This window comes from Miscanthus floridulus, chromosome 8 (genome assembly GCF_019320115.1).
Source record: "Miscanthus floridulus cultivar M001 chromosome 8, ASM1932011v1, whole genome shotgun sequence".
NCBI classification, from domain to species: Eukaryota; Viridiplantae; Streptophyta; class Magnoliopsida; order Poales; family Poaceae; genus Miscanthus; species Miscanthus floridulus.
In genome coordinates this window covers 166,331,472-166,355,249 of record NC_089587.1, presented here as the reverse complement: position 1 = coordinate 166,355,249, position 23,778 = coordinate 166,331,472, and the positions used below count along the sequence as shown (strand labels likewise).

General features: G+C 50.7%; 1 protein-coding gene across 1 annotated transcript; it reads left to right on the top strand.

Annotated features, from left to right (window-relative positions):
* The first annotated feature begins 356 nt into the window (after positions 1-356).
* LOC136470130 (uncharacterized) lies at positions 357-677 on the top strand. The gene has a single exon (XM_066468082.1). It carries the CDS (start codon positions 357-359, stop codon positions 675-677), a length of 321 nt encoding a protein of 106 aa, XP_066324179.1.
* The last annotated feature ends 23,101 nt before the right edge of the window (positions 678-23,778 follow it).

Below are 23,778 nucleotides of genomic sequence, written 5' to 3'. Positions count from 1 at the left end.
CTTTTGTACTTGTGCTCTTATAAATTGGTTGGTTCTGTTACAAGCAATGATGAAGACGGCTTCCATACCCTGAGGAATGCCTCATGATCTTTGGGGGATCCGACGCCATCCACTCCATGCGCCAACACAAGGTACGCTACAGAGAGGCATGCGTCGCCGAGTCGGTCATCCCCTCTTTCTTTAGCTGGTCGGACTCTCTGATCACTTTTGATCAGAGAGACCATCCTTCCCACGTCGCCCGACCGGGTCACTACCCGCTCATCGTTGACCCCATCGTCCGCAGGAAGCACCTCACCAAGGTGCTGATGGACGGAGGCAACGGCCTCAACATTCTCTACGTCGACACCCTCGACGCCATGCGCATCCCCTGGTCAGAGCTTCACCCAGTGAGCTCTCCCTTCCACGGTGTTATCCCGGGGACACAGGCATACCCACTCGGGCAGATCGACCAGCCCGTCACGTTTGGCAACCGCGCCAACTTCCGCTCGGAGGTCCTAACCAATGAGGTAGTGGACTTTCTAGGGTCCTACCACGCCATCTTAGGGCAGCTATCCTATGCCAAATTCATGGCGATCACCAACTACACCTACCTCAAGCTGAAGATGTTGAGGCCGAACGGTGTCATCACTGTAGGTAGCACCTTCTCGCATGCCTACACGTGCGACCGCGAGCATTAGAAGCTCGCCACTGCCGTCATCAACTCCACCGAGCTCCCAGAGCTCAAGAATTCGATGACTCAAGCAGTCCCCAACCGCAACGGGCAGACATCTTCAAGCACCTTCCATCTGACCGAGGAAACCAAGACGGTGGAGATCAACCCTAGCAACCCAACCAAGACGTGCGGATCGGGACCAAGCTCTCGGCCAAATAGGAAAGTGAGCCCGCTCACTTCTAATGCGCAAATCGCGTGGAAGCCTTCTAACATGCCGGGCATACCAAGGGAGGTCACCGAGCACGGACTACGCGTCGTCTCGGGCTCAAAGCCCGCCAAGCAACGCCTGCATCGCTTTGAAGACGAGGGGCACAGGGCCAAAGGCGAGGAGATCGCCAAACTTCTGGCAGCCGAATTCATCAAAAGAGGTATATCACTCCGACTGGCTATCTAATCTTGTTCTTATGAAAAAGAAGAATGGGAAATGGAGATTATGTGTTGACTATACTGGCCACAATAAGGCATGCCCAAAGGACCACTTCCCTTTACCACGCATAGATCAGATAGTCGACTCCACCTCAAGGTGCGAAATCCTTTCCTTCCTAGATGCCTACTCAGGCAACAACAAGATTGCGATGAAAGAGTCTGACCAGGTCGTAACTTAATTCATCACCCCGTATGGTTTGTACTCTTACGTAACAATGCCTTTTGGTCTAAAGAATGCTGGCGTCATCTACCAACGGTGCATGCATTGATGCTTCGCCGACCAAATCGACCCGTCCGACCAACCTGACCAAGTCGAGCGACCAAAACTGACAATCGTCGTCCATGTAGATGACATAGTAGTGAAAACGGCTCAAGCTAGCGACCTGATCACAAACTTGGCCGCCACATTCGTGAACCTTTAAAGGTTCAGCGTCAAATTGAATCCTGAAAAATGTGTTTTTAGGATTTCGAAGGGGAAGCTGCTCGGATACATCATGTCCAAGCGCGGCATCCAAGCCAACCCCGAAAAAAACACGGCCATCTCCAATATGGACCCTATACACAACATCAAGGGCGTACATAAACTCACCGGCTGTTTGGCTGCCCTGAGTCGGTTCATCTCCCGACTAGACAAACACAGGGATGCCTCTTTACAAACTTCTCAAGACAGACGACGCATTCGTCTGGACAAAGGAGACATAGCAGGCTATGGAAAGCCTCAAAGCATCACTGACATCGGCCCCAATCCTTGTCACTCCCGAACGGGGAGAATGCCTCCTCTACATCGTGGCAAGCAACCATGTTGTGAGCGCCGCCCTCATTGTCGAGAGGGAGGAGCTGGGACACCCCCTAAAGGTCCAATAACCGGTGTACTTTGTTGGTGAGGTACTCACCAACACCAAAATTCGCTACCCCTAGGTTCAAAAGCTTCTGTACGATGTGCTGATGGCGACCTAAAAGCTCCTGCACTACTTCACCGACCATGAGCTCATGGTCGTCACCTCGTACCCACTCGAAGAGGTCGTCCGTAACCGCGACTCCGCTGGCCGGATCTCCAAGTGGGCTATCGAGCTCATGGGCCATGACATCAGGTATGTCCCCCGCACCGCTATTAAGTCTCAGGCTCTTGCTGACTTCATCGCCGAAAGGATGGATGTCACCCACGAGTACTAGACGATGTACTTCGACGGGTCGGTCTAGTGCCTGGCTCGAGGGCTGCAGTGGTTCTGATCTCCCCGGATGGGAGCAGGCTCCGCTACGCGATCCGTCTCCATTTTTTAGCATTGAACAATACTGCGGAGTACAAGGTCCTCATCAATGGACTGCGCATCGCCGTCGAGCTCGGCGCCATGCGGCTGTATGTCCGCGACGACTCAGAGTTGGTCGTCAACCAAGTCATGAATGAGTCCTCCTGCAAGAGCTCTCTCATGGCAGCGTACTGCCAGAAAGTGCGCAAGCTCGAGGACAAGTTCCGAGGGATCGAACTGCATCATGTCCCTCGAAAGAACGACGCCGCCGCCGACTTCCTCGCAAAATTGGCAGCCAGACGAGAACCGCCCGTCGACGATGTCTTTGTAAACGACCTCCACGAGCCGTCTGCCCACATCCAAGAGGATCCGAACCAGACGCGCTCCCACACGAATCTGGCACTCGGGGGCTCCGACCCCCCGACGTGCCCCGACCTCGACCGAGCGCTCGGGGCTCCGACCTTGGCGCCTCCGTGGCAACGTTGCCCGCCGACATCGTCGTGCTGGCACTCGATCCGGCCGACTGGAGAGCACCACTGTTTGCCTACCTCCTCGAGGAGGTTCTCCCACCGGAAAGCACCGAAGCGCGACGAATCGCTCGACGCGCTAAGACGTTTGTCGCCATTAGTAACGAACTTTACAAGCGAAATCCGTCGAGAGTGCTCATGAAGTGCATCCCGACTGACTAGGGGAAACAGCTTCTCGAAGTCCATGCTAGAATCTGTGGACATCACGCGACCCCAAGGTCGCTGGTCGGGAAAGCCTTTCGCCAAGGTTTTTACTGGCCCACCGCGCTGCGAGATGCAGAGGAGGTGATTCGCAGGTGTGAAGGATGCCAATTCTACGATCGGCAAACTCATCTGCCGACACAGAAGCTTCAGACCATCCCCGTCACTTGACCATTCACGGTCTAGGGCCTCGACATGGTCGGACCCCTTAAAAAGGCCCCGGGTGGCTTCACTCACCTACTCATGGTGGTGAACAAGCTCACCAAGTTGATAGAGGCGAAGCCATCACCAATATCCACTCGGAAGAGACGGTCAAGTTCTTTCTCGACATCATCTATCGGTTTGGTGCCACTAACTGTATCATCACCGACCACGAAACAAACTTCACCGGGAACAAGTTCTTGAACTTTTGTAAAGGATACGGCATCAGGATCGATTGGGTCTCGGTCGGACACCCACGTACTAACGATCAGGTCAAGCGGGCTAATGGCATGGTCCTCCAAAGACTCAAGCCCCGCATATTCGACCGACTCAAAAAGTATGCAGGGCGATGGGTTGCAGAGGTTCCAGCGATCCTCTGGAGCCTAAGAATGACCCCAAACAGGTCCACGGGGTTCACCCATTTTTTCATGGCATACAGAGCCGAAGTAGTGTTGCCATCCGACCTCGATCATGACGCCCCAAGAGTAAAGGCCTTCAACCAAGACCGAGCCGCGGAGGCTCAGTAGGACGCGGTCGACCTGCTCGAGGAGGCTCGTGAGATGACCGTCATCCGCTCCGCTCGTTACCAGCAAACTCTCCGCAGGTAGCATGAAAAAAAATCAGGGGAAGAATCCTTGAGGTCGGTGATCTTGTACTCCGGAGGACCCAGTCTACCAAGGACAAACATAAGCTCTCTCCACCATGGGAAGGACCGTACGCGGTGACCAAGGTGATCCGAGCGGGTGCCTACCGGCTGAAGGACGATAACGGCAATGTTCTCACCAACACATGGAACATCGAACAGTTACGTCGTTTCTTTCCCTAAAGCTCGGTCTTGCCGTTTATTTCCATTCAATGCTTGCTCCTACAACGCCCCAGCTCAAGCACTTTTCGCCCGGGGGCTCCACAGGGGTGCGATACCACCCCTTTTTTACTATCATGTAGTAACACTTTTCGCCCAAACGAAAGGGCTTCGCCCAAACAAAAGGGCAACCCATTCCTTTGATTACCCTACGTAACTTGCGCTTTAGCCTCCCGATCAATCACATCCCACCATAACCTACGGTTACGAGCAGCTGAGCCTCGCAGGTCACGCCCGGGTTCTTAAGGTTGCAGCCTACGGGGCAACGGACAAGTGCAAAAAAGGACAAAAAACAAAGCAACGCAAGGATAAAAACAAGGGCAGACGGGACAAGCTTCCCCTCACGAGTGATTTTATCACAAAACGAACTTAAAACATTCAACAACAACAACAACAAAGTCTTTAGGTCCCAAACAAGTTGGGGTATGCTAGAGTTGAAACCCAGCAGAAGCAATCAAGGTTCAGGCATGTGAATAGTTGTCTTCTAAGCACTTCTATCTAAGGCTAAGTCTTTGGGTATATTCCATCCTTTCAAGTCTTCTTTTATTGCTTCTACTCAAGTCAACTTTGGTCTTCCTCTACCTCTCTTCATGTTACTATCCTAGCTTAGGATTCCACTATGCACCGGTGCCTCTGGAGGTCTCCGTTGAACTTAAAACATTCACGAATATAAAATTGTTCACACGTAGGCTCCCCTACGAATTTATCTTTTACATAAACCGACTATTTCTACTCCAACTCTATTGTGGCCCCCCGGCGGCGTCGGTTGATGGTGCGGTTGGTGAGGACGAAGGCAGCTCGGCTATGGTCGGGATGACGTTCGGCTCGGTTGGGGGCGGGACGATGCTCGCCTCTGACCCGGCCTCCGCAGGCTGGACGACGTCTTCCCAGCGCACATCTGCGGCCACGGTCGAATGGCGAGCCTCCATCACCCACTGCGCGATGACCTGCTCAGCGACCACCTATGTGTGTGGCACCAAACTTTCCCCCAGCGCATGGATCTCGTCTACACTCCACCCATCGACATATCCTCTGTAGATGGCCGCGAAGTCTAGATCAGGGTAGTGGGTCAGCACCCACGATGTCCCATAGAACATGTCATCGGAGATGAGCGCCCGAACTTCATTCGGGACCTCCACCAGCTGGACGGCGGACATACTGGTGCTCGGTGCCGACCCGAACACCTCGAAGACCACCAGCAGCGCAATGTTGCGAAGCTGGTCGAGCTCTCCCTTGAGAGCGCGTCGCTCCACAAGGGACTGGGCTAGCGTCTCCGCTCTTCGATCGACCGCCGTTTTGACCGTCTCCAGCTCTTGCTCCAGAGAGCCGATCTTTCCACCTAGTTCTGGAAACGGACGACAAATTCAGGAGCAAGGAAAAGAAAAATTCAAGGCATCAACCGAGGGCAGAACAGGTATGTACTGAGGTGGGCGCTTTCAAAAATGGAAAGCCCTTCCTCTTGCTAGGTCACCCTCTCGAGCAGCCAAGTGGTCAACTCCTCTGCCCCGAGCATCTGCCCCCGGAGCGTGACGACCTCCCGCTCGGCGTCCGACCGGGCCTTCCGCTCCGCTTCCAGAGCCTCCAGGAACTTCCTGAGCACTGCCTCGATCTCCGTCAAGTGGGCCTTCGCCGCATAGAGTTTCTGCTCGGCAGTAGTCACCCGCTCGACCACACGCAGCTCCGCCGCCCATGCTCCCGTCGCCTCGGCCGCCCAATCTTGGGACTTATGGCAGGCGGACTCCAGCTTGTGCCTGGGCTCGTCAACCCACCGCAGCACCACCGCTTCTTGCTCCATCTGACCGTGCTCCTCCTGAAGAAACCGGGACTTATGGATCGACATCATCTTCAGGTCTTGCGAGACAAGAAGCAGGCGTGCTGAGACAACCATTTAAGTGCCAAGGAATCAAAGACAGCACCAAGAACGCAGAAAACTTACCTCTGCAATACATGGCAGGTTGACAGTCATGGCCTGATGGACAAGCTCAACCCTCTCCAAGGCCTCCTTGAGCTTTGCCTTGGTAAAGGCAAGAACGGACTTCATCGTCGGTCCTCTCTCCCCGAGCAGGTGCCAAAGCTTCACCTCCTCCTCATCGCGAAGGATGAACTAGGCCTTTCCTGGCTCGCCAGGGTAAAGCCACACTAGCTCGTGGGTCGCCCTCAACCCACCGGAAGATCCAGCCATCGCAGTATCAAGCGACGACCAGATCATCACCAACTCCTGAGACGGCGGGATGGCTGGCGGCTCCACCCCGGTGTCGTCCTCGCTGTCGAAGGGGATGTCCACCACTAGGACTCCACGCCTCGCCAGCGGCTGCTCTACCTCCGGCCTGGCCGCGGCTCCTCTGGCCCCGTCCAGCTCTGACCAGGCGGGCGAACCGTGCGCTCATCCGCCGAGCAAGATAGGGAGCCCAGCTTCCCTCCTCTCCTCCGCAACCGACGAGGGAGGGACCACAAGAGTCACCACCGACCCAGCCTCTGCCGACCCCATGGGGATCGCCGCCATCACTGCTGTCGCCGCCGTACTCACGACCGGTCGGGAAGACACAACCCCCATTAAGGAAGGTCGCGCTGCCACCAGCCTGCTTCCCCCTTCGCTTGTCGCAACCCGCCGCAGGCTGGGTCTCCATTCTTCTCACATGGGAGGTGGGGAGATCCCCAGTCCTGTCGGCTCCTTGCCACTACCGCACAAGTGCAGGTTAGTCACGCTCAAAAACTCAACTATGAGAACAAAGGGAAGCATGAATACATACCCAGACGAAAGCGACAGAACCTTGAAGCCCCGACCGGCTGACGAGCCGACTGGACGAGGATCACTCGGGGGTTGCGACTCGCGCCCTCTCGGATCAACCGATGGTAGGGACGACCCGACCGGTCCCTGTTCGGCCCACAAACGGCCGCAACCGCCAGCTCATGGCGAAACCACCAAAGCGACTAGCGGGGCATCTCTTCATTGGGGGTCACGCACACGCGTCGACCCCGAAGACGCAGGGGAACGATCATGACCCCCGACCAACCGGTGCACTCTGCCACACTCGGAGCAAGGGCCCACGAAGCTGACGATGCTTCCAAAGGGCGCGGCGACTACACCGGCTTCGCCTCCTATTCGCGGGCGGCATCCTCGCCCGTGGCGCGTTTCCTTGACTCAGGAGCGTCACTGTGCATCTCCGTACCGTGCCCGCCGCCGACAAGCGCAGCCGTAGGTGCGCAGCGCTCCACCAAGGTCACGGCAGGACCCTCGACTCCCTCGTCCATCGAGGAACTTGCGTCATCACCCATCTCCGTGGGCTCCTCCGACTCAAGCTCTGCCTCCACGTCGCTCTGGCTCTCGCCACCACGGACCCGCTAGTTGATCTCCTTCTCCTTATCAAACCTCCTCCAGACCTTCTCGGTTTTATTCTTCTTCTTGGCAAGCGTGGCCTCCCTCTGGGCGGCTTGCTGAACTACGCCTTCCAGCCCTCTCGAAAGATGAGACCGAGGTTTATAGCCCGCGAGTCCCTTCAAAATGGGCAACTCAAAATCAATCAAAACAAAAAAACAAGAAGGAAAAAGATCACGGAAAAAAAGCATACCAAATCAAATAGCTTCACGGCATGTAGAGGTCCGGGCGTCCCTTTGAGGGACTCATCATCCCCCAACTACAGCACCCGATCGAGATAACTCCAGACTTTATCCCTTGACAACTCCGACGATGCGCGGTCGAAAACCATAGGGCCAGAGTATTCCCACATCGGTCGCGTTCTCTTCGCCAACGGGATGACCCGACGACGGAAGAAGGTATGAAAGACCCACAACACATCGAGGACATGCCGCACGAGCCTTCGAAGCTCCGTCTCAAGGATCTCCAGCTTGTTCTGCCGATGGGCAGGACCCCACAACCAGCTTTCCCTCTGCTCCGGCCTCTCCCCGGTAAACGTCGGGAATGGCGCCTCCGCCGGGTTCCTGATGTAGAACCACTGGCCGTGCCATCCCCGATTGGAGTCACTAGGAGATTACGTTGGGTAGGGGACCAATGGCCTAGGCCGCTTCTGCAGGGTGAACCCGCCAACTAGAGCGATTCTGGGCGATTTCCCCTCGGACAAGGCCCGCCCGCTGAAGATCCGCCGGAAGAGGTCCACGTGTGGCTCCATCGCAAGGAAGACCTCGCAGACGGTGACGAAGCTGGCGATATGCAGCACCCCAGTTGGGTTGAGGTGCTGCAACTCCAAGCTCCACTCATTGAGGAGCCTGCGTAGGAACCAGTCCAATTGGGTTGAGGTGCTGCAACTCCAGGCTCCACTCGTTGAGGAGCCCGCATAGGAACTAGTGCGCGGGGTACCCGAGAATGCGCTTTGTGGAAGTCAAGGAAGGAGACGACCTCATCAGCCCAGGGTTGCGGAACAACCTCCCTCGACGCAGAAGCCCTCCAATACGCCCCTTCCTTCGACGGGAGCAGCCCCTTCTCGGCGAAGGTGGCCAGCACCTCCTCATCCACGTTGGAAGGCCACCAGTTCGACATCGCGCCATGGATCTACGAGCAGAACTATAAGTTTTTCCTCTCCCTCGCTCTGCTCTCCTCTCTCCTAGAAACCACCGCGGCGCATGAAGGTGCTTAGCAAGAAGGAAGAGGAAGCGACGGCGGTGAAGGAAAGGCGAAGAAACGGGAGAAAAACCCCTCTCATCCCCCCTATTAAAATGCGAAAGGACGTGCGGCGGGATATGGCCTGGCTGATGGGACACGTCTGCCCGATGAAACATCGCTTGGCTGGCGAGATGTGGCCACCCCCACCACTACCGCAACCTAGGCGTGGGAAACGAGGCACAGCCGCACGCAAATGACCCTCTGCCTTCCTAGGAAAGGTTTGGAGGGGCCCACAGACGGAATCTCCATCGAAGAGAAGCCAGCCGGTCACCCAAGTCGATCGAACGGCTCGAGCGACTATCGAGAAACGGGTAAGGAGCAGTGGCATGCCCCATGCAGGTTATGCCGACTCCGTCACGAACGATGAACCCGGATTCCACTCGGACATATCCGACAAGAGCTCCTAGAACCCATCACTCCAGCCATCGAGATAACTTTACCAACCCCCGTTTTACTTTTCCAGTACATGAGCATTCATTCATCCATTCTCATGCATGCATTCATACATTCAGTCGTACATTTATCCCATACATCCAAGCATTGCATATGCAATTGTTGCATCACAACGCTTCGTGTCACGTCACGAAGTGGTAGTCGTCTCATTCGATATGATCGCCGACCGACCGAGGTTCGAAGGTCGTCTCGCAAAGGGCTCAAGGCCGCTTCGCGTCAAACAGAGCTAGGGGGAAAACTCAGATGAGCCCCAGCAGCCCTTGCCCGATCCACTTAGAAGCGGACAGGGTCATCTCGACCTTCTCATTCGATCCTGACCTCGAGCCATGCCCACAAAATCTCAATCGAGGAGAGGCCAGCGGGCCACCTGAGTCGGTCTCCAAAGCGGCTCAGGCATCTACCGAGAGACAGGTTAAGGAGTAGTGGAATGCCACATGAGGGCTATGCCAACACCGTTACGAACGACGGACCCGGATTCCACTCGGACATACCCGTTAGTGACCTCACCGAGCGCGTCACTTGAGCCATCAAGGCAAGCAACGTTAGCTCAACCCCTCCGGTTGCGTAAACCGCGGACAAGGTAGCGCACAAAACTCGACCGACCCCTACCGAGCCCAACGGGGCTCGGGCCACCTGACCCCGACTCAGGAATCCAGCCGACCGCGCAGGTCACGGGTGGGACAAACACGGGCGAACACCCCAACCAGCAGGAACACAGGAGTCTGCGGCCCTAGAAAAGGGTACTAAGGTGCTCAACCTCTGACCGACTCACCAGTCGGCTGCGTGCTTGGAGGCTACACCCACCGGATGCGCTCACGCACACCCGACAGAAGACAGACTACCGACGAGTTCCTCCCCCTTTGGGGGGCTAGACGCCTATGTCTACTCGGCGCGCCTTCACGGCCTTTGCCGTCCCCTCATCAGGGGCTGGGTGCCAATAAACCCCGGCGTGCCTCCGCAGCCTTTGCCAGTCCTCCCCGTGGAGGCGAGGCGGCTAAATCCTACTTGGTTACCCTACGCGGTACAACAAACCAAGGGGGAAAATGCCAAAGCTCCAATAAACAGCCCATCTCCACAACACAATGGGCACAGCAATTACAAAGCAAATACAAGCTTTTATTAAGCTAAAGACACAAGCCCTAGGCTTTTACAATAACACGCAAAGCATGTGTGAATAGCCCCGGGACTGCTCCGCGCCTTGGGGCATGAAGTGAAACAAGGGAGCCAAGATCCTTGTTCTCCCGCTACAATGCTCTCCTCCCTCTCTCCGTCCTCTGATCCAGAATCCGGGACAGGGGCCCGTTCGAGACATACGATGCTCTCTCCTTATGAGAGATCTTCTAGCATCGTACTCCCGTGCGTCCTCAAAAGCGGCAACTCAACAGCTCCTTCACAGCTTCACAGAACACCCAAAGGGTTTCGGGGGCTCCTGTCAGGCTCATAAACCCAGGGTCCCCAATGGACCCGCTTCCCTGCATTACTTGGCCCAGCCGAGGATATGTCCGACTCTAACCCCGTTTCTCCGACCGAGGATATGTCGAACCTTTGCTCGCCTCTCTTTCCCGACCGACACGGTCGGGGCCGACTGGGAACAATCGATCAGGATGTCTGCTCGGTGTGGGCCTGGAAAGCAGACGAAGCAGATAAGATAAGACACTCAAGTGAACCGCAATACCGAGGACCATACCCTGCCATGCCATGCGCACTTGTAGGACGGTTTCGTCAGGCCATGTCGGACGGACACTATACAACCTTCTGGACGTGTCAGAGCACAAACAGTATTATGGGCGCTGTCGTTTGACGTCCCTAGCGAACACTGTGCAGCCTGCCAGGTCATGAACAGTAAGGTCGGCGAACATTGTGCAGCCTGTCAGATACAGCAGGTCATGAACAATAAGGTAGCCGATGGCGTGCCATACCCGACGACGTGGGCAACAAGACTAGGTAGCACCCGTACACTCTCCCTTTACGTCTTTGACTTGTAAGGCTATCCCCTTCATCTATAAAAGAAGATACGCTCTCTCCTAAAAGGACGGGGGGCAAAACAGCTAAACAGCTCAACAGCTCTAGAGTTCGACAGCTACACAGTCTATACGCTCTCAATAGCTGATAAGCTCAGACATACACAGAGCATACGCTCCATTACTTAGTGCACGTTTGAGCATCCATCACTCTCTTCCACTCGATTCAGAACCGGCCTCTAACACTTCCCTTCTCATTCCTTACTCGTTTGTAACCCCACAGCAAACTTCGAGCACCTGGGCTCAAGAATAAAGCCACCGACCGACCTCAACTGGACGTAGGGCCCATTGCCTGAACCAGTATAAATCATGTGTCATTGAGTGTTAGACCACATCCGATCACAACGCACGACAAAACTATAAATATTTAATTGTTGACCACATTTCACACCGACACATGGTAAAGAACAAAAGCTTCTGCGTGAAATAGAAACCCCAATCTAGGATGGACTTGCCTGGATCACTAAGGTGGATAATGTCCTCATTCTGGCTTGCACTAGCAGTAGGCACCACTTCGTCACGAGTGGCAGCAGTAATTCTTAGGTTAGCAGCAGTTGTTTGCCTAGTGACTATAGTAGTTCCCTCTTGTTATTGAGGTGCCACCACTCTCTTTAATGTTCTTGAACCCCCAGCAGAGAAGTTAACACTATCTTGGGCATCCTTAGCAACCTGAGAAACCTCAATAGGCATCAAACAAGAATAATTAGACCAAAATAAAAAGAATTACAGAAAAAAAATTACTAAGGACTAGCATTAATATAGGAAACATTTGAATACTAAGAACTATTAGTACCTTGCTAGTTATCTCTTGTTCAGAGCCTTCATTGTCCTCACCACCATCACTGCCCTGAGGGTTGAATAAAGATCCTGAAAGCTCAGGACCATTGTCCTTGCTCCTTGCACTTTTTTTCTTCATTCGGTTTGCTATTCCTCGAATCCCAAGTGATGCCATCTTTTGGTTGTTCTTCATTATTTCTTTGTCCCTCATCTTTTCATATTCAGTTAATGGTGCTTCTGTACAACCATTTAGAAAAAAAATAGTAAGCAAATGTCCATGATAAACAGAAAATGCGTGGTACAGTCATTTTTATACCTACAGATGAGATGGTAAACAGGGCTAAGACAGCTACAAATTGCTCCTCATAAGCAGCAAGTTGTTCATGGAAGTCACAGCTACAAGATAATATTAAACAATCTAATTTTCCTTGAACTACCAAACAGTTCCTAAATCCAACCATCCATATGCCAAGTTACTAAATCCAACCATCCAAATGCTAAGTTTTATATAAAAAAAATCACTCAAATATCAGCCTTCAGAAATTGATGTGCTAAATTAAAAGAAATAGATTTTCTTCACCCAAATCATGTAGATTTATAAAGTCACTGATTTTAGCAATCTCAATAACTACTTATTTATTTGAAAGACCGATCCCCTCTACTCCACCATTAGCAGAAGATCTGCAGATGCAATTCCAGCATGCTGCTCCAATCCCACACTTAGACTAGTGCCCCTGCACCTTCCTCAGTAGCACCCTGCTCCTTCTCTTCCTCCACCAACAGAAAGTGCCGCCCCCTCTCTTGTCCCTACTCCTCCCAGAACTGCACCCCCTCTCCCCATTGCAGCCCTAAAACCTTATTGCTACCCAAAATACTCAGATCTCGCAGCAACAATGGATGGATCCTTACGATATTACCTGAGGGTGGTCTTGGGATGGACGTGATTGGGGACTGGGGAGGGCAAGCTCGGAGAGATAAGGCGGGTGTCGGCCAGGAGTACAAAATGTTTTGGTTAGGGTTCAATGGGGATGTCAGCCGCTCATTTGTATGTGAGATATGCCCGAATTTTTTATATTCTAGCTATTTTTTTAAGTTTCTCACAAATAGATCCCTGCCAAAAAGAATTTAAAAAATGAATCCTTAGCTCGGTGCCATCAATGCTGGCGCCGAGCTAACTGTCTCGGCGCCAGCGTCTCTGGCGCCGAGCTAACTTGGCGTCATAGATGCTGGCGCCGAGCTCGGCACCGTAGGCGCTGGCGCCGAGCTCAGCTCCCTGTACGAGAGGCCCTGATGGGACAACGCTATAATCGTGGTGTAACAGGCCTCGTCCAGGGCTCCAGGCACAGCAAGATTGACCAGGAGATGCACGAGAATCTTTATTTCCCTCCTTCCTTTATTTCTTTCCCAACGCAAAGTGCGTAGTCGAGCAGTAGCCAGCGGGGGCAGGCAGTCCGAGCAGCAGCCGCGTTGCCTCGGTTCCGTGCTCGTCACAAAAACTAGCTAGCCGAGCAGTGCTGGTGCATCTGCCTGCCTTCCTCCACTCCTCTCTCTCTCTCCCATACATCTCCCTGGCAGTCCAGGCGCGTGTGATGGCGTGGTCAGTGCTACAGTGCACGCAGAGGCGTGGGCGACGGAGTGGGCAGCGATGGGACGAGGCGGGACGGCTGGCCTGCCTCTCCCTGTGCGCAAAATCCCCAGTTAAAAAAACGAGAAAGCTGTACCTTGCGCAAAATCTATGGGCGACGGACTGGCATGTGCGCAGTGGGACTGCATGTGCAAGTGATAGGGGCAGTGCAGCAGCAGGTGCAAGTGTAGGTCTGACCCATCACATCTGCCCCTATACACATGCATGCAGATTTATTTTCTCATCAGTTGGCCCCGTCTTCTTTGGAGGCCATAGTAGTACTTTCTTTTCTCCCACCTGCACACAAATAGTTTCTCGTACATGATAAATTCCAGAATCAATGCAAAAACATAAAACTCCTCTCATTTACTTGTCCAAAATGATTTACTTTAGCACAACACCAGCCATCTATTTTATATGCTACTCCGAGTTCAAATTATACCCTCTAACACCCACCTGGTAGTTATATATTTTATTTCAACGAATGGGAACGAGCTACTCCTCTCTATGTAGTCAGGCGACGGGCTCAGGCACTTGAAAGTTGATTGACTGGCTGGTGACTGCCTCGTCCCATCGCTGCCTCGTCCCATGGCTGCCTGACTACATAGAGAGGCGTAGCTCGTTCTCATTGGTTGAAATAAAATATATAACTATCAAGTGGGTGTTAGAGGGTATAATTTGAACTCGGAGTAGTATATAAAATAGATGGCTGATGTTGTGCTAAAGTAAATCATTTTGGACAAGTAAATGAGAGGAGTTTTATGTTTTTGCGTTGATTCTGGAATTTATCGTGTACGAGAAACTATTTGTGAAGTGCAGGTGGGAGAAAAGAAAGTACTACTATGGCCTCCAAAGAAGGCTAGGCCAACTGATGAGAAAATAAATCTGCATGCATGTGTATAGGGGCTGATGTGACGGGTCAGAACTATATTTGCACCTGCTGTTGCACCTGCCCCTATCACTTGCACATGCAGTCCCACTGCGCACAGGCCAGTCCGTCGCCCACGGATTTTGCGCAAGGTATAGTTTTCCCGTTTTTTTAACCGGGGATTTTGCGCACAGGGAGAGGCAGAGCCGTCCCGCCTCGTCTCATCGCTGCCCACTCCGTCACCCACGCCTCTTCGCGCGCACTGTAGCACTGACCACGCCATCGCACGCGCCTGACCGTGTCACGGACTGCCAGGGAGATGTATGGGAGAGAGAGGAGTGGAGGAAGACAGGTAGATGCACCGGCACTGCTCGGCCAGCCAGTTTTTGTGATGAGCATGGAACCGAGGCAACGCGGCTGCTGCTCGGACTGCCTGCCCCCGCTGGCTGCTGCTCGACTGCGCACTTTGCGTTGGGAAAGAAATAAAGAAAGGAGGGAAATAAAGATTCTCGTGCATCTCCTGGTCAATCTTGCTGTGCCTGGAGCCCTAGACGGGACCTGTTACACCACGGCCATAGCGTTGTCCCATCAGGGCCTCTCGTACAGGGAGCTGAGCTCGGCGCCAGCACCTACGGCGCCAAGCTAGCTCGGCGCCAGAGACACTGGCGCCGAGACGGTTAGCTCGGCGGCAGCATCGATGGCGCCGAGCTGATGGTCCATTTTCTGAATTCTTTCTGTCAGGAGTCTATTTGTGAGAAACTTTCAAAAAAAATGGCTAGAATGTAAAAAATTCGGTGAGATATGCCTACATATTTTACTGGAATATCCTGACATTTGGTGCGGCAGTGTAATTGAATCTTGGACAAAAGAGGGATTTCGTCCAAAATGGTCGGGTTAGCCGTTGGGCGGCGGTAGTTTTCGCGGGTTGTGAATGCGAAATAGTCGTTTGCAGTCATGCATTGCCTATATAAATAAATTTACCTTCTGTATGTGTGTCCAACAATATTGTATTCCAATGCTAAGACGTCAAGTATGTGTTTTGTATGGTGTGGGTTCGAATCCCACATGAGCCATGTTTTCTTTTTTTTTTAATAATAACTAGGTAGCACGTCTCTGCGTAACTTTTGTACTAAAAATAAATAAATGGATCACACGATAAGATAATAATACTATAAGATATTAAACTGATATTTAATCTAAAAAGCAAAGTTTGTGAAATTAACAGTCACTAAGAGCACGACACCGTAGGCTCACAAATTCTACTATATAGATATTTTCGTGATACGGCTAAAATAATATTTTATATCGGCAAGAAGTCTCCGATATTATAAACTAAATGAAGCAATCAAATATGTCAGACAAACATTGCTCAATCCACATATTTTGAACCTGTTTGACCAATGAAAATGCACAAAAAGACTATTATATTAAACTAAATTCATTTGAGGAATACACATGAAAACAACCAAACTACAGTGGTATTTCGTTACATAAATAGAGTACAACAAGAATTAAGAGATTCCAATTCATTACATCATTTTTAGTATATTATAGAAATTTATCTTGTACATACACCAATACGCCATTCAGAGAATGTATATTATACATCTATATGTAACAAAAAAAATACATCAGAAATATTTAGCCAGCTATAAAACATAAATTCTCAATTCTAGCTACCGCTACGGATCTGTCAATGTTGTCTTCTTGCTTCAAGTGATGTCCAAACATCAGAAACATTCAACTGACCTTTTGGACCTGCAATGGCTATATACTTCTATAAGTACTACAGATAAGTGAAAATAGAATTAAGTTGAATTAAGAACGACAACTTTAGAAGCTTAGACGAAAGGTAGGCGTCTACATTTAAGGGAACCTTATTCTTTGAACACACCAATAATTACATCAACATAGATTGCATAAGTCTCGGTGTACTGCATAAGAACTGAAGTTAAGGCAGCGTGATTACTACAATGGTGGTCAAAGGATCTGACTGTTCATCTTACATTAGCACGAATCCATTCAGGACTGCAAATAACAACACACGTCATAGCTAACATAAACCATGTCTGTATTGTCAATCACATTTGAAATTCTAGAAATGGGTATGCCAACACAAGTATACAAGCATCATTTCTTGCTACATGGACTATGTTTAAAAGGCACAAGGTGTTGGTGAAAAACTGAAAATGCATATAGAATGTTCAGACAAAGGCTAACATGCTTAGTGCTTTGACCTATGGAGGGTCGTGCCATAGAAATGGAGGCTTTAACAAATGGAAACAAAGCCTGAAGCTACCAAATTTACCTGCACGGAGAGCTGGTGCACGTGGATCATGGAAAGCATGAAGCAGTTTGGGGAGAAGCCGAGTCACCGTCCCCATTCGCGATAGCCGCTGCCTTCCATAGTGCCGGCACCTAAAGCCACGCTGGAATCACGGGCAAGGGCACGGCTTTAGGTAGGTTTTGACGGGGAAGATGGCCGGAGTGGGAGACGAGGCCGCGCCTCATGGCGCCACCGCCGGCCGCAAACCCTATCCTCCAGGCGTTCTGAGAGCAGGAGAGGGAGGCATTGTTTGGGGAAGGAGAGAGGGGCCGGCCGATGTAGGCGAGGGAGAGGGAGGCGTGGCCGGCAGGAGAGCCTACGCTGGGCGCGACCACCTCTAGTCGAAACCCTAGCCGTCCGTCGGACTTGGAGAAGGAGACGGACGCACTCGCCGAGGACGGAGAGAGGGGCGCGGTGCCAGTCGGAGTAGAAGAGGGAGGTGATGTCGATGTTTCACCACTGATAGCCTACCATAGGGGTCCTTGGGGCAGTATGTTCGGGCTTCAGCGTATACAGAACTCGACGGTAAACACAAGAGACAGTCAATTTATCTTGGTTCAGGCCCTTGACCGTGATCGAGTAATAGCCCTATGTCCAGTCGGCGTTAGCCTTTGCGTTGGATTGATCGTAAAGCGTTGTCTCGTACAATTATTCTCTGAACTCCCGATCCAAGGAGCCATGCCCTCCTTTATATAGTCAGGAGGCCAGAGTCCTAGTCGGTTTATAATAAGAGTTCCTAGTAGGATTATAGAATAATACTGCTACTAAGATTACAGAGGAAGAATCCTAGTTAGACTAGATCTTCTCCCTTCCTTGCGGGGTATCCCGTGGGTCCCGTACCGACAAGCCCCCGAGCACTTCATGGTTGAGTTCTAGAAGCCTCGTCTTGTTCTTTCAAGTCTTGTCGAGCAGGAACAAGCGTCGTCCGAGTGCTTTCTTGAGTGAAACCATGTAGCGCTTTGTGAGATCTTCGCGTGGTGTGTACCTTTTTGAAGAAAAAAGTACTCCCATTTGGATGTAGCCCCCGAGCCTCTTGCTGTTTGGCACAAGGAGCTTGAGGGTTTTTTCTTAAAATTGCCCTGATTCTTCGATGGAGGGCTCCCGAGTATATACCCGGGTTCTTTGTCGAAAAGAGCTCGGATATAGCTATGTTCGGGTTTTTTTTGTCGAAAAGAGCTCGGATATAGCTATATCCGGGTTATTTTTGTCATGTGGCCTTGAAGTCGTCTGTCTTGAAGAAGTCCTCTAAGTGATGTGCATTTTTTAAGGAAAAAGTGCACTCACTGAGTGTAGCCCCCGAGCTTCTTGCTATTTGGAACAAAAAGTTGGACGGTCTTGAATCTGAGTTGTTCGAAAGAACTGAAAACCTCTCCTATTGCAGCCCCCGAGCATATATCTGGGTTGTTTTGTTCAGGAAGAACTCGGATGCAGGATCTTAGCATATTCTCTGGTAGTCTGCTGTTGTCAGATGTAGTTGTATGGTGGTGGTTGAGTGTAAATGTTGTTTGTTCATGAGTTGTACAGTGTTGGTATATCCTTTCGAATATGCTTGTCCTTGAGTACTGTTCCTTCACGCTTGAGTCCTCTTTCATTGAATTCTATCTTTTCACTATGTCCTTTGTTAGGCTTATTTCGTTGGTGCTCCTGGTCCATGTGCACCGCTCCTTCGGTCTATAAATACCCTCCTGGAGTGTTGTTTTGATTCATTGAGCGTTTTGTTGCTTGTTCTGAAGTCTCTGTAGTAATGAATATGATAGTTTGTGAAGTAGAGCAGCCCCTGGGCATATTTTGCAGTTCTCATGTGTCTTGCCGTAGCTAGAGGGAGTCTTGTGATAGGGATTAGAGGTAGACTAATCCTGCAGTAGCATTGTACTTGGAAGTACGTGGTGGTAGTTGAAGGGAGTCTTGTGATGTGGGATGCGATCCTTCATCTGGCAGTTCTGGGTTGATCCTCATCGCCTGCACAAAGACTATCCGATGCAGATCAACACCATATCCAGCATCACATCGGACTTGGGTAGACAGATGCCTGCCGGCCTTCTCTGCTCTATGTTGTCCCGCCGTGCTGTTGATTTCCGCCTTGGATGCACTGCGTCCGTCCTTTGAAGAAAACAGTGTAGCCGAGGGCGGTTTGTCCTTTCGAGTAGCAATTTGGAACACGTAGTCGTTCTAGAGCCTAGCCGTGTCCGGGTTCCTCTTTGCTACTTTGCTTTTTGTGGTACCGAGTTCGTTGGGTCTTGTAAGATGTGTAATCTTCTATTTTTGAAAACAGTTATAATGGAAAGAATCTTGTCTTCTGAGTTGTAATTCTTTATTTTTCTGATGCCCCGGTTGTTGATGAGATTTCTGAGTTCTTTCTGTAAGGACTGGGTTGTTGCGCTCCTTGTGAGATAACCCTTCTTTGCTTTATTGTTGATGAGTTCTTTTTGTGGTAATATGATAATTCTGCCGTGGTGCTGGATGGATAAGTCTAAAATCTGCCCATTGAACTATACCGTTGTGTGGATTTGAGTCATCCGTCATTTTAGTTGCGTCGGTAAATGGACCGTTGCGTCCTCATGCCATGTTAAAACGAGCCTGGTGGGCCGTGTTTTACTGGTGTAAAATCTATTTAAAGGCCTTTCTCCTTCTTTTCTTTGGTACCCTGCCTTTGCCTTGAAAACCCTAGCCTTCGCAACTCCACCGTCGCCATTGCCGCTGCCATCTGAGCGCTGCCATCCAAACCTTCTCTTTCCCTAGTGCCTTTTTGCCTCCGCTAGTACATGGGTAGGAAGAAAGCCGCGAGCAAGTCCCAGGCAGCCTTTGTGGATGAGGAATCATCACTTTCCGTGATCGAGAACCAAGAGTTCATGGCCATGAGGGCTGCCCAGAAGGTTTGGCCGGCTCCGACAACGACTAAAGACCAGCTTCGCGAGCTTGTTGGTGATGGTCTGATCTAGAGCAAGGACATTGCTAAATGGAGGGCTCCGGGCGAGCATCGGGTCCCTGCTCCAGGTCCTGGTGAGATCATTCTCTTCGTTTCCTTTATCCGTGCTGGACTTTGCCTCCCGGCTTCTGCTTTTCTTCATCGTTTTCTTGGTTATTTTGGGATTAGCCTGAATCACCTTGCCCCCAATGCCATCCTTCATCTTTCTGTTTTCATTCATCTTTGTGAAACCTTCCTTGGAATTCCTCCTTCTCTTTCCCTCTTTCGCTACTTTTTTTGCCTGAAGCCATAACCCCGCCGCGATGACACCAATGTTCTTGGTGGCTGCGGGATCCAGTTTCGCTAGGGTCTTAAGAGCAAATTTTTTGACTATGACCTGGTTGATTTTGTAAGGGATTGGCATGCTGACTGGTTCTATGCTGCCAAATTGATTCCTCCTCTTTCTATTCACTCTGGATCTAGTCCCTTAGTTAATGACCGATGGGAAAAGAACCCTGTGACGACTGCTGAGTTCTAGATGATCAAGCCCTTTCTCAATAGGATTTGCACTCTGAAGCAGCAAGGCTTGACTGGCTTTGGTATTATTTCAAGTTTTCTTTGCCGCCGAGTTCAACCTTTGAAGGAGCGCGAACATTACGGTTTCGAGTACTTTGGGGTGGAGGACCCTTCTCGTATGGTCCTGGCCCTTGAGTTGACCGACGAAGAGGTGCTCGAGCGTCTCCAGAAGATGCTGAAAGGAGTAAGCGTCATTCCGCTTGCTGTCGTCGAGTACAGTGCAAAGAACCCGCCCCCTGTTGTGAGTTGTTCTTTTCTTTATTCGGGTACTTTTGATTCTCTTTTGTTGTATCCACTTTTGCTTAATCTTCTTTTCCTTGTCGTTTTACTCTTTTATAGGAATTGGGGCGTAATTTCGCTGATCCAATCCTCCTTGATGATCTCCCTGCAAATGTGGAGGCTGGGGGTAGCCTTGTTGGGGCATCCTTGACTAGTAAGTTTCAAACTACCATGATGCTTCCTGGTGTTTCTTCCTCATTTTCTGACGTATATGAAGAGTATGTTCCTCGTCTAGTTCCTCGAGCTCCTCGTACTTTTAGAAAGAGGGGGCGAGCGGATAGTTCTTCTGCTCCATCTGCTGCCAAGAAGTCTTGCCAGTCGAGTACTCATCCAGGTACCCCAGTTGTAGCTAGCATGCTCTTAAGTGAGCATATTAATATGCTCTGTCCTTTTGTTGTTTGTTTTTATCTTTGACCAAGTACTTTTGTACTTTTTTAGCTAGAGCTATGGTGGCCTTGGTCGAGAGTGAGGAGGAAGAGGATGATGATGATGCCCTCGTTACTTGTCGGTGAGTTTTTTTCTTATTTCCCTGTTGTTGAAACCCTCTTCTTGTTTTGACTTTGGTCTTGTTCTCTTGTAGTAGGCGGCCATCTGGTTCGAGTTCTTTTGGGGCTCCAGCACCTACCGCACCGCTCCTATCGTAGGGTGGTTTGAGTTCTTTTGGGGCTCCAGTACATGCCGCGCCGCTCCTGTCGCAGGGTGGCAGTGATGTTTTTGCTGTTGTGGTTCCCCCTGCGAGGTCTTCTTTTGGTTTCATGAAGAAGAAGATAACTGAGTGAGTGCATTCTGGTTTTATTTCTTTGCTTCTGTTTCCCCTTTTTTCTTATTCTTTTTTATGAGTTTCCTTGTCAATTTTTAGGACTTCATCTTCCCCGAGCCTCTAGTCGACTTCTTGTCAAACCTTTGGTGTGTCCTTGCGTACCGAGTCTCAGGACTCGGAACGCATGGCCGCCGAGGTGGCTGTGAGGGGGACAGAGTCCGCAGCTGCTGATTTGCCAGCTCCCAAGGTGACCGTGGCCATTGCGGTGTGTTCATCTGAGGGATTGGCCGTGGCTTCCTAGGAGACTGCCCTGGTCATGACTTCTTCGCCTTGGCCGGCTTCTCCCTCACCTCTTCTTGCTCCCGGTGGTCCACCTTTGGCTGATGATGTGGTGCAGCAATTTGATGCCACCCATTGACTGTCGGAGCTGACTGTCGCCTGGGGAAACTTGGCGACCTTCGTGACTTCTTTCGGGGAAAAGCTTCAGGTAAGTTTTTCTGAACTTCTTTCTTTGGGTGTTTGTTTTTCTCCTGTCCTTATTTCTTGTTTTTCTCTCTTTCTTTTTGCCCAATCTTTTTCTCATGATCATACCGGCTTCTTTTTCTCGTCTGAAAATGAGAAAAAGTTGTCTTCTGAGGTGAGCACCCTGAAGGCAGATCTTGACCTCTGTCGAGCCGAGTTGGAGACTGAGCGCCAGGCGCATCAGAAGGAGGAGAAGGCCCTCCATGCCCGGGTAGTTGAGGTGGAAAAACAGCGGGACGCAGCTGCCCAGGAGGCCTCGAAAAATGTGGAGGCCATGAAGAAAGAGTGCCACGGTATCACGAGTTCTTTTTTGCTTCCCTTTGTATTCCAATTTGCCTTTCTGTTGACTTGTCTTTTGTTGCTTGGTCTAGCTCTCCGAGTTGAAAAGCAGAAGCTCTCAGAGGGCATCGAGGAGATGAAGACACTCGTTTGCACTAACCATAATAAGGCTGAGGAGGTAATTACTCAAGCTAAAGAAGAACTCGCGCTAGCTAAGTTGATTAGGCATGGAGCTGATAGAGATCTTGTGCAGGCCCAAAAGACCGTTGAGGACTTGACTAGCAAGTTGGCAACAGCTACTGAGAACTAGAAAGCTTTGTGGAAGTCTTTTCGATTAGTAGCCGACCTTCTCCGGACTCCAGCAGATGACGGTCATTCTTGGGCCCAATTCATTCCCCAAGTGCCGACCCGTTTCTAGGAGTTCATGAAGAGGTGTGCCCATCTTTGCACCAGGAACGTTCTTGCCCAGGTCCGGGTTCTTTCTCCGGATTTTCCTTTGTCCAAGGTTGCTGATGAAGCCGAGAGCCAAGAGTACCTGGATGCTGTTGAGAGGTTAGAACCTGAGGTCGATGACTTAGCCAGGAAGATTGTAGATAATCTTAACATTGATGTTTCTTCTCCTGATAACAATGCTTGATGTAATCGACCTTTGTATTCTAGCCTCTGTAACAAAACACTATACATGAAAACTGAATGGAGAATCTTTATTTTTTGTTGATGTCTTCTTTGTCTGTATTTCTTTGTCTCGCAAACAACTCGGCTTTGGTAAATCATTGTCTTGACAAACTTTCTTGATCTATTGAGTGCTTTTCTGGCTTTCGCTTGTGCCTTGTAAACAACTCGGTATATGTAGATTGATGTTTTGACAGACTTCCTTGATTTGTCGAGTGCTTGTCTGGCTTTCGTCTATGACTTGTAAACAACTCGGTATAGACCATTGTCTCGACAAACTTTGTGTTCTTGTTAGTACTAAAAAGACTTAGGATATCTCCAGCTTCTTCTTCTCGGCTTAGCTCATAGTGTGGTCATCATCTGGTCCTATCTCTGGTTGCAAAAATATCCTAGGACCGGCAAGCCCCCGAGCACTTCATGGTAGAGCTCTGGAAGCCTTGTCTTGCTCCTTTAAGCCTTGTCGAGCAGGAACAAGTGTCGTCCGAGTGCTTTCTTGAGCGAAACTGTGTAGCACTTCTTAGGATCTTCTGAGTGTAGCCCCCGAGCCTCTTGCTATTTGAAACAAGGAGCTGGAGGGTCTTGTCTTGAAATTGCTCTGATTTATGTTCAGGCTTAGTTTCAATCGTTTTGCTTTTTGGTTCGGGAGTTAGCTTATTAGCTATCCTCATCTGCGGGCTCAAGCATGTTTTTAGCTCTTTTGCTCTCAGTCGGTATGCTCAGGCATCTTTTCAGCCATTTTGCTTTTTGGTTCAGGTGTTAGCTTATTAGCTACCCACATGGTGGGCTCAAGCATGTTTTCAGCTCTTTTGCTCTCGGCCGGTATGCTCAAGCGTCTTTTCAGCCATTTTGCTTTTTGGTTCAGGTGTTAGCTTATTAGCTACCCTCATCGACGGACTCAAGCATGTTTTTAGCTCTTTTGCTC